Source organism: Sarcophilus harrisii, chromosome 2 (assembly GCF_902635505.1).
Source record: "Sarcophilus harrisii chromosome 2, mSarHar1.11, whole genome shotgun sequence".
In the NCBI taxonomy this organism is placed as follows: Eukaryota; Metazoa; Chordata; class Mammalia; order Dasyuromorphia; family Dasyuridae; genus Sarcophilus; species Sarcophilus harrisii.
Window position 1 is genome coordinate 563888369 of NC_045427.1, and position 17146 is coordinate 563905514.

The following is a 17146-nucleotide window of genomic DNA, read 5'->3' on the forward strand; positions in this document are numbered from 1 at the left end:
CTAGCTATAGCAATAAGAGCTGAGAAAGAGATTAAAGGAATAAGAATAGGCAATGAGGAAGCCAAATTATCACTCTTTGCCGATGACATGATGGTATACTTAGAGAACCCCAGAGATTCTGCTAAAAAGTTATTAGAAATAATCCACAACTTTAGCAAAGTTGCTGGTTATAAAATAAACCCACATAAGTCATCAGCATTCTTATATATCACTAACAAAATCCAACAGTCAGAGTTACAAAGAGAAATTCCATTTAAAGTAACTACTGATAATATAAAATATTTAGGAATCTATCTGCCAAGGGAAAATCAGAAACTTTATGAGCAAAATTACAGACCACTTTTCACACAAATTAAGTCTGATCTAACCAATTGAAAAATATTAAATGCTCTTGGATAGGGCGAGCAAATATAATAAAGATGACAATATTACCTAAACTAATCTATTTATTTAGCGCTATACCAATCAGACTCCCAAAAACTATTTTAATGACCTAGAAAAATAACAACAAAGTTTATATGGAAAACAAAAGGTCAAGAATTTCAAGGGTATTAATGAAAAAAAAATCAAATGATGGTGGCTTAGCTGTACCAGATCTAAAACTATACTATGGAGCAGCAGTTACCAAAACTATTTGGTATTGGCTAAGGAATAGATTAGTTGATCAGTGGAATAGATTAGGTTCAAGGGATAAAACAGTCAACAAATATAGCAACCTAGTCTTTGACAAACCCAAAGATCCCAGCTTTTGGGATAAGAACTTACTGTTTGATAAAAATTGCTTGGGAAAATTGGAAACTAATATGGCAGAAACTAGGCATTGATCCATACTTAACGCCATACACCAAGATAAGGTCAAAATGGGTTCATGACCTAGGCATAAAGAATGAAATTATTAATAAATTAGAGGAACATAGGATAGTTTACCTCTCAGACCTGTGGAAGGGAAGGTTTTTATGACCAAAGCAGAACTAGAGATCATTACTGATCACAAAATAGAAAATTTCGATTATAACAAACTGAAAAGTTTTTGTACAAACAAAACTAATGCAGACAAGATTAGAAGGGAAGCAATAAACTGGGAAAATATTTTTATAGTCAAAGGTTCTGATAAAGGCCTCATTTCCAAAATATATAGAGAATTAACTCTAATTTATAAAAAATCAAGCCATTCTCCAATTGAAAAATGGTCAAAGGATATGAACAGACAATTCTCAGATGAAGACATTGAAACTATTTCTAGTCATATGAAAAGATGCTCCAAGTCATTATTAATCAGAGAAATGCAAATTAAGACAACTCTAAGATACCACTACACACCTGTCAGATTGGCTAAGATGACAGGAAAAATAATGATGATTGTTGAGGGATGTGGGAAAACTGGGACATTGATTCATTGTTGGTGGAGTTGTGAACGAATCCAACCATTTTGGAGAGTAGTTTGAACTATGCTCAAAAAGTTATCAAACTGTGCATACCCTTTGATCCAGCAGTGTTACTACTGGGATTATATCCCAAAGAGATTATAAAGAAGGAAAGGGACCTGTATGTGCACGAATGTTTGTGGCAGCCCTTTTGTAGTGGCTTAGAAACTGAAACTGAATGGATGTCCATCAGTTGGAGAATGGCTGAATAAATTGTGGTATATGAAAATTATGGAATATTACTGTTCTGTAAGAAATGACCAACAGGATGATTTCAGAAAGGCCTGGAGAGACTTACACGAACTGATGCTAAGTGAAATGAGCAGGACCAGGCGATCATTATATACTTCAACAACAATACTAGATGATGACCAGTCCTGATGGATCAGGCCATCCTCAGCAACGAGATCAACCAAATCATTTCTAATGGAGCAGTAATGAACTGAACTAGCTATACCCAGAAAAAGAACTCTGGGAGATGACTAAAACCATTACATTGAATTCCTAGTCCCTATAGTTATGCACAACTGCATCTTTGATTTCCTTCACAAGCTAATTGTACAATAATTCAGAGTCTGATTCTTTTTGTACAGCAAAATAATGTTTTGGTCATGTATACTTATTGTGTATCTAAGTTATATTTTAATATATTTAACATCTACTGGTCATCCTGCCATTTAGGGAGGGTGGGGGGTAAGAGGTGAAAAATTGGAACAAGAGGTTTGGCAATTGTTAATGCTGTAAAGTTACCCATGTATATATCCTGTAAATTAAAGGCTATTAAATAAAAAAAATTAAAAAAAAAAAAAAAAACCATTGATTCTCTCTGCCTTTGTCATTTCTCTGTCTTGCCTGTCCCTCCTCTGTCTCCTACCCTTCCAACCTCTACCTCCCTCTGTTTCTTCTTTGCTTTTCATTCTTGGGTTTAGTGCATGGAACACCAGTCTATATGATATAATATGAAGAAATGAAACAAGATCTTGGGGAAAAAAAGATTTGTAATCTGCTCCATTTCTCTTTGTAAACAAGTTTATCTATTTGTTACTTTTAGAGTAACAGATAAAACATTTTTATTAAGTTAACGAAGTCATTTTGGATAGACTGAGTTTATATCGAGTTAGAATGAGAAATTTCATTAAAAGTACAAGTACATCTATTGTGTGTGTGTGTGTGTGTGTGTGTGTGTGTGTGCTATCACTTTGTCATTGACAATTTTTTACTTTCTTTAATGAGAGGTGAAATAGTTTAAAATATTATCCAATTAGAATAGGCTGCATTTTCTTAAATATCTCACTTAAAATATCTCTGAATTTTGAGATGTGACATACTAGTTTACTTTGTAACTATGCTGTAGTGCTTTCAGAATACTACTTAAAAGCAAAATAAGCTTTATTACATTTTTAAGTATACATATTTGTTAAACACTCCCCAACTAACAAGAAAAGTCGCATTCCTTCTGTTGAGAGAGTTTCAGTCAACTACAAACAACATTGCTGGACAAATGTACCATGAGTTACTGGCTGGGAAAATGAAGCAAATTGAAAGTGAAATTATTTTCAAAAGTGTCATTTGTAATGATCAAGAACAACATGAACAGAGAAAGAGAAAAGCATAAGAAATCTTCAGGAGTGGTAATTCATTATAGTTTGAATCATAGAATATACAAAGGAAAAATTACATTAGACAAGATCAGAAAGGTAGACTTGTGTCAAATTGTGAAGGGCTTTGAATGTCAGACACAGAGAACCTAAGGAATACTGGAGTGATATGATTTATCTATGTACTAAACAATTAAATCTAGTAACAATGTGAAGGTGATTTTAGAGGAAGGAAAGAGTACAATTAAGAAGATTTTTAGAAAGGCTTTTGAAAAACCAAGGCAGTTATCAATAAGGCCTTGCCTGCTAAAGGGCTGTAGCAGTGGGACTAAAAGTGTCAAATGACAGAACTAGAGAGATATAGATCTTTTTGCAAATGCTAACCACGCAAATACTCTCTTCATTTTATACTTTCCTACTCTTTCCAAGAACTTGATTCTTTGAAATTAGGTAACTGAAAATTTGGAGAAGAGAAGCTAATTCATTTGATTTTTCTTTATTGCTTAGAAGCCCATCCATTTCTAAAGGAAAAAAAAAAATCAATCCTACTCTTCTCTCAAAGCTATCCTATATCTTTTCTCTCTTTCACAGCCTCCTAGAAAAAGTTGTCTAAATTTACAATCTCCACTTTCTCATAACTCCATTTATTTAATTCTTTTGCAATTTAACTTCTTACATCATCATTTAACATAGTATTCTCTCTCCAAGGTCACTAAAAATCCAATTTCCAAATCCAGTGGTATATTTTTCTGTCCCACATGACCTTCCATCAACATCTGATACCACTGACCCCCCCCTTTCTCCTACATATTCTTTTCTCCCTGGATTTTTATAACACTTCTTATTCTTTTATTTCTTCTTCCTTCCCTTTATGATATATTTTATGATATAGTCAAAGTAATGGTTCATTCCTGAGCAACTCTTCCATGAGACCTAAGGAGGCAATGTGCTCCTGAAAACCTGGACACAACTTCAACTTCCACTATTTGTTTTTTATATTACACTAGGAAATTCACTTGTGACTCACTTTCCCCATGTGCGAAGTGAGGATTTGTGTTAAATAATCTCAAAGATCCCATTCAGAATTAATAATTCAATGCTGCTTTGTCCCTACTTACATCATGCATAATGATAAGCAGTTGTTTGAAGACAGGTGGGTTGACAGAGCCTTTAAAAAAAGGAATCTATAGATTGGAATCTATAGATTCACTCTATAAAATACCTTACCTTTAGTACAATCTACACTTGAAATATCATTTTGGCTCCTACTACAGAGAACAAACAACTTTGGGATCAGCATTTGGGATAAATTATTTTTTCATTTATTGCCTTAGACATATTTTAAATGAGCACTCTTTGCTAAGTGGGGAAAACTGTCATGGTGTGTCTTCAGAGAATAACAGGCTTAATTTGAGGTTTCAGACTGATTTTTTTTTCATTCCTCCAGGAAGAAAGAGAATGACTGCTGTAAGAGACTGACACATTGAAACAGAGCAGCTTATCTTTTCATTTTCCAATACACTGACTTCTTTTTATGTGGCCAGGAACATGGATAAAAAAAAAAGTTTGGCTTCTCTTTTCATTTTTATAGGAGTTTGATGTTTGGTGTCCATCAAGGAAACATAGCTCAGGAAAAAAATGCTATGACAATGTATTTAAATAATAGTGTTGTTCTCCCATTATTTACTCTATTCACAGAGTGTCAGACCCATTCAAAAAAGGGACTAAAAAAGATTTCTGCATTGATCTGCCAGTGTTTCTAAAAACCTCACTGAGATGCTACATATACACTAATTAACATGCACAACTTCTTTGTTTGCCAACTTCTTTGATGGAGAAGTTGACCCTACAAATTCAACATTCCCAAAACCTTCTAGCAAAAATGAATGAGAATACATAAAGTCCCACATTTTCTCTGTCCAGTAACTCCCACATAGATCATAGGATTTAGAACTAGAAGAAATCTAGTGCTTTTTTTTTTTCATTTATTAAGTTAGGTGTAATGTTCTTCTCTAAAATATAATGTTCTCTGGGAGCGAGAGAGGTTTCTTGGGGGGGTGGCTTCTGGAGGCAGCCTTAGTTTCACTTCAGGGTAATCACCCTAAATGCAACTCGGGATTAAAGTCCAAATCCTTTATTTTCTCTTTCCTTCACTTGGGGCTTGACTAGCTTTTCTGGAGGCCTTCCAAATCTTTCCTCTAGTCCTTTGCCTCTGCTTCTTTAGCCTCTATCTCCCTCCAAATCTCCAGCCACTACAAAGGTGGAAGTTGGAATGAATCTGACTCTGCCTCCAAGAGTGGTCTTGTGGGCTTCTGTCCAATGACTTGTGAATCTCCTTGACTTATGAATCTCCTCGACTGAATCCTGGCTCTGAATCTCCCAAACTGCATCCTGGTTGAGGCTCCTAGCTTATATATGCTCTCTTAAAGGTGTGAACTCTAATAAGTACCAAGTACATAATCATTGTCTCTAACAATTCCACTGTCTTAGCATCTTGTTTCAAGTTCTGACCCATAACAGTTAGGGATTCTCCCTAGAGAGATATGGTGACATACAAAATATCATATGTAATAAGTAGTACAATGTAGTAAGAAACAGAGCAGAAATCAAACCCAAATTCTTTAACTCAAGATATGGCATTTATTTTACTCCATGAAAGCTACTTTGCACAAGAGGAATCTAGCCAGACATAAAACTGAATGATAATGTGGTTTGATGTCTGCCATTGGAGATTTTGGGGAAAAGAGTGGATGATTATTTATTAGCCTTTCAAATTGAAAGAATCCATGCTTCAGATATATTTAGAACCTCTAGAGTCCCTTCTAATTCTTTCCCCCCACCAATATTTATTCTCTTTGATTATAAAGGAAGTTAAGTAGTCAGTTGAAAAGAAATTTTATCAATCTTCACAAATAAATTTAACAATCTATTTTGTTTTCATCTAAGTTTTTGTGTGTAGACCCAAAAGTGCAGGTGAACCTCTCTGTAAAGGTGATTTAATGATGTTTGTTTCACCAAAGTCAGGATCTATTGGAAGCTTAGAATCATGGTAAATAAAAGGAAAAAGATTTTGAAGTATGAGACGGAGTAAAATCAAGAAAATACAGCATGGCAACAATTCTGTCTTCAAACACGCATAAGTTCTAATACTTCCCCTATTCATGATATATGACAATTTGAAATATCTTAAAGAAAGAAAAGGAATTCATGGTGAAACTTCTCCAATGTAAAAGGGAATGGAAGAGAATCTAATTAAATTCAATCAAAGAGATATAGCTAGAATGTTCATGTTTAAGTAACGCAGTAATTATTAGCTCAATTTATCTACTTACCTCCAAAGTGAGCTCTCTGTGATGCTCCCTAGGTTATAGTCATACAGCTTCGTCAAAATTAGAATCACCTGAAGGCAAAAGAAGAAATCATGGTTAGTCTCAAACAATTACAATCTCATAGAACTGAAATGGCCCGTGGGAAGGCTTAGGATTCCTTTAATGGGAGCTTAACATAATTGAATGAATTGTTAAGGCTTTCTGCCTAAACTGACATGGGAAATGTTGGCTAGGACATGAGCTAAACTACACAGAATTTTCTCCCCTACTTCAAATGGCTATCTAATACTTTGATTAATTTTTTTATGATAAATGTTGGCTCTGAGCATTTTTAGCTAGTTGAGTAAGCCTACTGCCTGAGCCAATCTTGAGTTATTTCATTAAAGTTTTTTTTTTTTTAAATGGTGGCCATTGCTCTACTGAAGAAACAACTACAAATCTTTTCTCCTGGGCTTAGATTTATTTACTTCTTCACCTATTTCAAATAAGAATGAAGAAAGTACCCTTCCAACCATGCTTTCCTTACAACTCACTCTAAAAATACTAGCAAACTCAATTTAGTTCATTTCCTTTTTTAATTTCACTATGCCTGAAACAATGCCATTTTAGTCATTCATCTATTCATTTTATAAGCAAATATTGAGGGCTTAGCACTCTGCCATAGAAATATAGAAATATAAATTTTAGTGCTTGCCCATAAGAGGTTTACAATCTGATTAGAATATACCAGTTTTTAATCTGTTAACCATGAAATAGAAATTGCTGTCACATACAAGCCAGTACCTTGTTCCCAGAACATGTTATTATAATTATCATTATTATATTTTTCAGAGCAGAATTCACACCACCATTTATAGTACAAAAATCCCCAATTCAGAAGCCAAAGGACTTTTATTACAATCCTTCCTGTGTCCTCTGTGATTCCCTGCTCTGAATGTCTTTCCTTGGACATGGCTACTAAAAAGTCATTTGTAAACTCTTCAATAGACTATCACTATCTCATTTTATTCCAATTACAAACATAAAGCATACAATCAGCCTTATCAGCCCTTGACTAACTGGTCAGCCTAAGCCTATAATAGTCTTGGTCTTGTCAAGTCAATAAGAGAGTTTCTAGGATAGTTTTTCAAAAGCCTTTCTCTCCAGCCCATAGGATCAGTTCTATCTGCTGTGGACTGTTAGAGGGAATTCTATAATCAATTCTAAATTCAAAATCTCTGATTTCTTCCACTTTCCAACGATCTATTGTTGTTCAGTCATTGAGTCATGTCCATCTCTTTTTGACTGTGGACTATAATACACCAATCCTGTCCATAATGTTTTCTTGGCAAAGATACAGGAGTGATTTGCCATTTCCTTCTCCAGTAGATGACTTGGTAAGTGATTTGGCCCAGATCCTGCAGTTGGTAAGTGAGGCTGTATTGAATTCAGGTCTTCCCAACTCCAGGCTCAGTACTTTATCTACTGACTCACCTAGGAGCTTCCACCAACTAGCTAACTCTCCACTTCTCAGTTTACTAAAGGAATCTGTTTGAACAAGCAGGGCAATTGTCAGTGCTTCTCTAATAGCAGTCTACCAAATTTCCCAGGATATTGAGATTTCCTGAATTAAAGACACTTAGAGGAAAACAAACAAACAAACAAACAAAATGTGGAAACATTAAGGAAAGTCAGAGTTCTGGGATTTCCTATTATCCACGAATATTCCATTGGCCCAAGCAAGGCTGCAGACTTTTTGTTGTTATTTATTTGTTTTAAAGTTGCTCCTTTAGCAAAATGCAAACATGTATTAGGTGCTGGGCACCCTACTGGGACATCAGATGGTAGTACTGTCATGGGGACATATGCTTAATAGACAGGTTTGCCAATTAAGGTATTCTAAGTGCTAAATTTCAATCACCACCATCCCAGGAACACTTATCAGAGGCAGCAGGGTGGCTGTTTGAAGATACAGAATTATGTTGCCTCTCTACCTCAGTACATTTTGCCGAATAGGCCTATAAATCCCCCACTAAGAAAATCGGGGGTGTGAACATCAAGCATTTCTGGATAGTTGCACTCCTGATACAATGTAGCAGTAAACTCAATAATGAAGTTCAGCCTTTGACTCACCACAACTATCCTTCCTCTGAAGTGGGAATTAAGAGGAGCACCTGTAATGAAACTCTTTAACCCAGCATGCAACTGTATGAAAGTACACACACACACACACACACACACACACACACACACACACACACACACACCTTGAGAAATTGTTTAAGCAATTTCCAGAGCAAAGGAGGTGGGGCTGAAGAGGAGAGAGAGTCCATTCCCTTCCTTTCCTTCCTAGGCTAGTAAAACTATAATGGTAGTGATATAGTCAGGCAGTTTATCAATACAGCACAAGGAGAAGCATCTTTTATGGCATTTCAAAGCATATCTGTTTGAATCAGTCTATTTAATCTTTCTGTTTTCAGAATGAGAACAAGAGAGAGAGGAGAATCACTAACCTTTCGTTATGCTTCCAATTGATTTTTTGAAAATTCTCTTTTTTCCCTTGCATCTGCGAATTCCTTACTGCCTTGCTCTTTAGCTGTGTTTCTGCAATTTTTACCTTTTAGTTCTGGTTGTTTAACAATCCTGTTAACTACTCAGCAGAATTAGAACATGTTAAAGAGATCAAGGGCCAAAACACTTAGCCTGGACTGAGAAGCTATAGAACAGCCCCACGGCATTATTGGGGTGTTAATGAAGAAGAAAAACAAAATCAATACAGAGCTTTTTTTAGATTCTGTTATCAAGGCAGCGTAGCATCTGAGGACTAGCATAGCCAAGTACAGAGAAATGTATCAAAAACTGTCACTAGCTGATGAACATTTTTGCCCATTAAAACTTGATAAGCAAATCTAATTAGATGATTCAAGGTTTCTTATGATTCAAATAAGCAGAGGAAGATTCATAACAATAAAATCGCAGATCCTTAAGGTAATGAAATTAGTTCTTTATATGACCAGTCTGTGCTGAGTAAAAGAAATATAGTATGGCCCCCATCCCTCGAAAGACTCACAATCTATTTAGAAGCCTAAATATATATATATATATATATGTTAAAAATAATTTTAAAAAGCAGAAACACAGTGCAAGCCACTTTGTAACCAAAGGATTACAAATAATAACTATAGTAGGATTTTAGAGTAGATGTACAATTAATGTGAGTTGCTGCTGTTTTGGGGGAAGGCTTCCCTATAGAAGTAGGACCTAAGTAATACCTTGAAGAATGATCCATATTTAACCTCACTGAAGGAAGGAAAGAGAGAATTACAATTGAAAAGAGCCATATGAATAAGGGTAAGATGTTAAGAATGAATACTGATTGCACTAGGGACAGTGAGACCTGACTGGCTGATCAGAAAGTGTTAGAGAGTGCTGGAAAAAAGCTTGCTTACACAAGATATGCCCATAGTATAAAAATGACTTTAAATTCCTAGGATCCAGGACTTAGTGAATTTGATTGGGAAGATTTTTTCTTTGTATTATTATTCCTTCTTCCCCAGGGAAGATCAACAACACTTTGTTGGGGCTACTTTGAACAGGTGCTTCTATAATTGCAAGATATGGAAGATGTCACAGAGGCAGCTGAAAGTTACAGTGGACAGAATGTTAGAGTTGTCATCAGGAAGATGTAACTTCAAATGCAGACTTAGACATTAGCTGTATGACCCATGTCAAGTCACTAAAACTCTTCCTGACTCTGTTTACTCAATTGTAAAATAGGGAGAATAACTGTACCTATTTCAAAGAGTGTTTTTGTGAGGATCAAATGAGATGTTTGTAAAATGCTTAGCAAAGTGCCTCACATATTTGCCAGGTGTTGAATAAATGCACATTCTCTTCCCTTTCTCTTCACAGATTAAACTGTTTTCAGATTCATAATTCTTTCTGCTCAAGATGACTGATTGTCCAAAAGACTATATCATGGATGGGACACTTGTATTAAGAATACAAGAGGACTGAGAACTTGAAATAGCAATGTAACTTTTTCTACTCTCTTATTTTATTATTAGGCCAGTTTTTCTACTTCATGGTTGGTGGTAAAGTAGTTCATGCAAATCCAGAGCAATTGTCTGGAAGAGCCAACAGATGGACTTAAAAAAAAAAAAAACAGTTAACAATGGAACAAACATTATACCACAGAATGAGTTCATTGTGAAGGATTTCAAAGAATCTTGTATTGGAAGGAGAGGAGAAACTCATTCATTTAAGGATATAGGTCTATTGATTCATAATTAAGAATAAGTCAAAAATCCAACTCTCATATTATATTTTAGGTTTAATCCACTTTCAATACAGTCTCTCATTTATTCTATCCTTACTATATGGCCCAAAGGTAAAGAGGCTCTATGATCACAAGGATAACTCTGTGGATATGGAAAGATTCATTTCCATTCACCAACCATTCCATTCACTTAGGAAAGAGAATTGAGATATTTCACAAAGAGTTTCACCAAGAAAGACTAAAACAGAAAATGGTTTTCTGCCTAACTAGTCAATATTTAATAAACATCTATTATGTACCTATTATGTGCTAGGTCCTGTACCAAGTGATGGGGCTACAAATAAGACAAAAGAAAGATAATGTCCTCAAGGAATTTACAATCTTGTGGGAAAACAACTCATAAAAGGAAATTGAAAAGCAGAAGAGAAAGAGTGCTGCTTGAGGCAACCCAGTGGGGATGGGGGTAGCATGATTTTTACATAAATAAAAAGAAGCACAGCATCAAATGGAGAATGGGGTATTAGCTAGAAACTTTTGAGAACTTTTCAACTAGTTCTGTCAGGCTTTAGAGGGATATAATAAAATGAAGAAATATACATAGGTTTTTAGGAAACATTATAAAAATACAATTAGAATAGAACAGTCCAATAATGGAACAGGTTCACTCAAAGGCTGATAAGACAAACAGAGTCAGAAAGACTGGCATTGTTTAATTACTAATTGTGTGACCCTTAGCAAATCATTACCTTTAATTCACTTTCCTCATCTTTACAATGAGGATAATAATTATATCTAACACACAGGATTGATGTGAAAATCAAATGAGTTCACATATATAAAAGGGGAAGGCAAACTTTAAAGTGCTATATAAGTGCTAACATTTTTATTGTTTTCCTTAATGGGAGATATTCAAGTGAAGACTGGATGAGTAGTATTCAAGGATGTAAGGAATGGGACTCTGGTGGAGGAAGCTGAACTAAAGCAACTTAACATCCTTTCCAAATCTAGGATTCTACTATTAAATTTGGAAAGCTCAATTGATCATTACCACTACCACCCATCCTGAACAACCCAATTAATTTGCAGTGAATAAAAGAATGAATTAAAATGTATTTAGTGCTTACTATATGCTAAGTACTGGGCTAAGTACTGAGCATAGAAATACAAAAATCAAGACAGTCCTGGCCCTTAATTGCCAGTGCTCCTACTGGGGAAAATTACCAAGTAATTCAAAATCCATGAAAGAAATCAGGTTAGTAAGGCCTAGAAACCAAGGTAGAACTTTGATCATTCCACAAAGACCCTCATCTTCAAAAGCTATAGTGCTTATTACTAAAAAAAAAAATCCATTATTGTATGAAAAAGAATAGAAAAAGTTAATCCCCCCCTAAGAATTTTTAAGGCAAAAACATTAGTGTGCTCACATAGTAATAAAATATATGTAAGCAATTGAACCAATTCCCTGAATATACAAAAAAACCTCAATTAGTTATCTGCTTTCCAAAGTTGGGTTTTATTCTATCCTTCTTCATTCTGTGCCCTGTTTTCATCAGTAGTCACAAAGACAACTCTTTCATCTTTAACCAGAGGTCAAGGTCAACATATTAACTCTCTTCAAATAACTAATCCTTCATAAGATCCAAGATTCATAGGTTTAAAGCAAGAAGGGGGATCAAAATTCATCTAGTCCTATTTTTACCTTTTGCAGATGATGAAATTAGAGATACAGAGAAATGAATGTGACTTGTCCAAAGTCTCCCAGATAGTAGATGTCACAGGAGAATAACCCACTGACAGTGTCAGTGTCCTTTCCACCGAATCAGGCTTCGAATATTTGAACTTTGATTACTGGACTATCTCTTACTTGAATTGCAATATGCTAGAATGAAGAGTTCACTTCCATTTCTGATAGTTTCATTCATTCTTCTAATGTCTCCTATGGCCCTATGGCTATTCCAGGTAGAATATAACTTCCCTGTGTTACTTCTCTATCTGTTTTCCAAAGCAAAGTACAAGTGCCTGGCAAAGTACAAGTACCTGGCACATGGTTATTAAACATTTGGTGCCTGATTACCATGCTCTACTCTAACCAAGTCTCAGAAACAAAAGAGTATAAAAGAAGGAAGCCTAGAAAACCTGGGTTCAAGTATTGACTCTATCACTGACCAACTATAAGACTTTTGTGTCTTGAGTTCTTATCTGTAACATAAAGATGATGATATTAAGAAAGAGTTCCACTTTTACTATCTCAATTAATGTAATTACAGGAAGCTGAGACACCTAATTTGAATCAATCAATCCCAGAAAGTAATCACAAAGTAGTAGGTGTTAAAGAATGTTCTAACAACCTTATAATGTGTGATTAAATCCAAAATTAATTTGAAAGAATTATAGAAATTTGTCTAGTGGATGAAAAATAGCTGACATAATGTAGAAAACAGTCTAAAATTGCTTGATAGTTTCAGATACAATTCAAAATCAGTGGTTGGTCATCACGCAAGAAAATGGCAACTTTAGGAAATATATATGATTCTACTAATGATGCAAAGAAGTCCCAGTTTTAGTGTTCAAAAACATATGGAGATTGTCAGAGACCAGCAGAAAGCTATGACTAACAGAAACTTCATGAGACTTCCACTAAGGAAAAAGGACTTCTAATATCAAGGATTTCCTATATCACTCTTCTGTCTTCTATGTATAAGTAAACCTTATAATCCTCTCAATTTGACAACTACTACCTTACTAGTTGGTGATTATTTCTGAGATTGTTTGAATGAAGTAAGTGCCGAAACTTTCTATGATTACATCAACTGAGTAAGCCTCTTACGGATACCCATTCTGCCTATCTTCCAATGTTATAAGACTCTCAAATGAGAGAATAAGTGTGAAAATGCTTTGAACTCTAAAAAAGTATGAAAATGTAATGTATTATTGCAAATTGTTGGAACTAGGAAGTACATTAGACCTGATAAATCAATAAATATATATTAAGCACCCACTATGTGTCAGGCATTATGCCAAGCACTGAACATATTCAAGTGCCTCATTTTACAAATGGGTGATCTGAGAGAGACCCTAAGGAAGAGAATAATCTATGTGAGATTTTCTACAGAATTAGGGTCAGAGTGAGATATAGAATTGGGCTTTCCTCATTTGAGTCTGGTTAATTTTCCATTATATCATATTGCTAAAAGAGCAGCAGACATTTCCACCTACTACAGATAAGCTGTCATCTTTTCTAGAAAATGCCTTTCTAGAGAAGTTCTTTCTAGGAAAAATCAGGTGACATAAAATTCATTGAAATATTTTGGGGAAAGTATTTTTAAATATTTCAAAAAACAGTTGGGAAAAAAAGAGAAAGAAAAATCCTTTCATGGAGCCATTGTGAGATTAGGAAGTAAGCTTTTACTGACAGCTCCTTTCCTTGCAACCTCAAAGTTTATACTAATCTGAATTTCTGCAGTCCTGGCTTGGAGGTGGAGGAATGGTCCAGAGGAACCCTCGGGACCCCTTTAATGCACTGATGTGTGTTCACTAGGAGGATGGTAGTTAAATGAGAACTTTGAGATCTATCTGAATTACAGACACTATCTAAATATTAAGGCATTTTAAAACTAGGACACGCACACAGAGTGAACACGCCATTGAGCACCAAACCATGTGTTAATGATGAGAGACTCCTTATGTTCAGAAGCTTTCTTTTCCTCTGCTCATTTTTTTTTCTGCCTCCAATATGATGAGGTAGAACAAACCTAGTTCTTCCTACTTCACTATAGGAAATTATAGTATCTTGGTTCACATCTCAGTGTTATTTGGGTTATGTTTTATGCCATTTTTGAAGACAGTTAAAAGTTTAGGCAAGTCTAATGAATAAAGACATGCCTGTTATGTTATCCTTCATGTCAGGACATGGACTGTCACGAAAGACCAAAAAAAAATGAAAAATAACAAAACCAGCCTGATTATTGTTTATTTTCTCCATTTACCAAGGGGTACAATGAAACAAAGGCAATGATAACAAAGACCAGGGACATTACATGGTAACACAAACTTAAGTTCAGGCCAGATTCTTTTTTGATTGCAAAAAGGAAAGGAAAATCTCTATTCAGCTTCCCTTAATACTACTTTTCTACAAGCTGTATTGCTCTGAGAAGATGCAAGGCATAACTGAGAGACCTCAGAAGCAGGATAGCCTGGGTTTCAGCCACATCTCAGCCACATCTACTAGTTGTGTGAATGGATTAGGGCAAATTGCTTCTTTTTTTCAGTCTTATTTTCTCATCTGTAAAAATGAGAATAATAAATAGCACTTATCTCTCAGGTTATCAAATGAGATTGTCAGCAAACACTTAAGCTGAAGCAAGAGGTTTTACATGTATATCTATCTATATGTCCATCTATCTATTTATCCATCCAACTCTATTTCATCTATCTATCTATATTTTCTTCTATCAACCTATTTTTTCATCAATCTATTTAAATCTACCTATCTTTCCATCTACCTACCTACATTTCTATCTATCTATCTATCTTTCCATCTTTTCATCTATCTATTGTATCTACCTATCTTTTCATCTATCTACCTACCTACATTTCTTTCTTTTTATCTATCTATCTATCTATTAGTTATGTTAGTTGGTTAGTTGTCTTTCATTCCCAAAGAGGATCAAAATGACACCACTATGTGTTAGTTAGTATGTCTGACTATGGTTGATAAAACCAATACAAGCTCAGAATGCTCTGCCATAGGTTGAACACAAATAGTTCCTGAGAACATTTAGAGTGGATTCTCTAACTTTGCACATCTTATGTTTTTTTCTGAGCTAATTCAATCCTGCTTTGCTCAAATAACACAGCACCTTCTCTGATGAAGGCACACCATGCTAGGTGATCCTGTGCCAATGACTACCAAGTTGTCCAATCAATTATGAAGTTCTTAGGAAAGACCTTGAGAATGTTCTCATATTGCTTTTTCTGACTACTTTGTAAGCACTTGTCCTGTGTGAGTTCTCCATAAAATAGTCTTTTGGGCAGGAATATATTTGACATTTGAACATTGTGGCCAATCCAATTCGAGTTGCACTCTTTGTATCAGAGTTTGAATGTCTGGTATTTTAGTTTGAGAAAGGGATGTCAGTGTGTATGTGTATATGCATACATATAAATAATGTTATTATTATGGTTTTGAAGATATTTTAGGATGTAATTTGTGGGAAAATAGCTTCAAAATATGAAAAGCTTGATTGTTACACATGACAGTTAAATCTTAGAAAGTGTTCATGGAAGAACATTTCAAGGGAAGAAAGGATGAACTGACAGATGTCATGAAATGCATAGGTATATATGTGTACATATGTGTATATGTATTATGCCTGGATTTATACACATACACATAAATAGACAAAAACTTGCAAGTTTTTGCACAGTTTTAGCTTGTAAACCATTTCTGCTATTGGCTAATTTTTTGCTACCAGAATTTGAATCTCCTTGGCACAATCTGACTTCCATTTTAGAGAGAAGAACTCAGTTATTATTTTCACCTTTTTTTTTTTTTTTACAGGTGAGGAAACTGAAGCAGAGATTAAATGACTTGGCCAGGGTCAAACAGTTAAACAGTCTGAGGCCAGATATGAAGTCTGGTCTTGCTGTCGCCAATACCAGGACCCTGTCTACTACACCTCCTAGATACCTCTAAGTGAGGGAAGTTATTACATCATTATAGAATTTGTGATAGAGAAGGAAGGAAAGTCAAGCATAATCTGACTCACACGCTAGATTTGGGAAAAAAAAAGCAGTTTCCATAAGATTTAGATAAAAGCTAGGTAAGTTCCCATACCTTAAAGTCTGTAAGAAAATTAGCCCAAGAAAGATCAGAAGCTTTCAAGAATAAAATAATAAAGATAAAAAAGAAACAATCTCTATGGTGAGGAAAGGAGGAAGTTGACTGAAAGGATTGATAAGGGTGTACTGGGAATTTGCCACCCTCTTAATCTACTAAAAAAAAATGCTCAAAGGACTGAAGAAAAGGCAAGTAATGAAAGATAAATACAAAAGCTTAGTATAGGGTCAAGAACAATGTCAAACATACAAAAGTTTAGATAGCATGAGACTCTGGAGGAAAGCTAAGAACAAGAAAAGGGATGTTTTAAAAACCCATTTGGATAAAAAGACAAAACTCAAAGGAAGGACAGGGCTATTGTTTGAAGTAGAGGAGATGATGACAACCAATGAACTGGTGAAGGAAAAAATGCTCAATTGTGATTTTGCTTCCACCTTTTTTTTTTTTTCCTGCCAAGGAGAATATTCATTTAGACAGAAAAGAATGGAGCAAAATGGCTAACATGGAGCTGATTCTCAGGATTAGCAGATGAAAATAAGAGAGCACCTACCTATTCTTGAATAATTCACTTCATCAGTACAAAAACTATTACTGAAAGACCTGGGAGATGTGAAGAAGGACAAATATTTTCTCATTTTTTTAAAGGAAAAAAAATAGATTTGAAACATATAGGTTAAGTTACATTGGATTTGATTGTG

General features: G+C 34.9%; 1 protein-coding gene across 4 annotated transcripts in view; it reads right to left on the reverse strand.

The window, feature by feature from the left end:
* SORCS1 (sortilin related VPS10 domain containing receptor 1) overlaps positions 1–17146 on the reverse strand; it is a 704073-nt gene that overhangs the window by 446763 nt on the left and 240164 nt on the right. For all 4 annotated transcript variants that reach the window (XM_031955813.1, XM_031955812.1, XM_031955810.1 and 1 more), the window contains exon 2: positions 6355–6422. In XM_031955813.1, coding sequence (XP_031811673.1) covers positions 6355–6422 — 68 coding nt within the window. The remainder of the gene's footprint in view (positions 1–6354; positions 6423–17146) is intronic.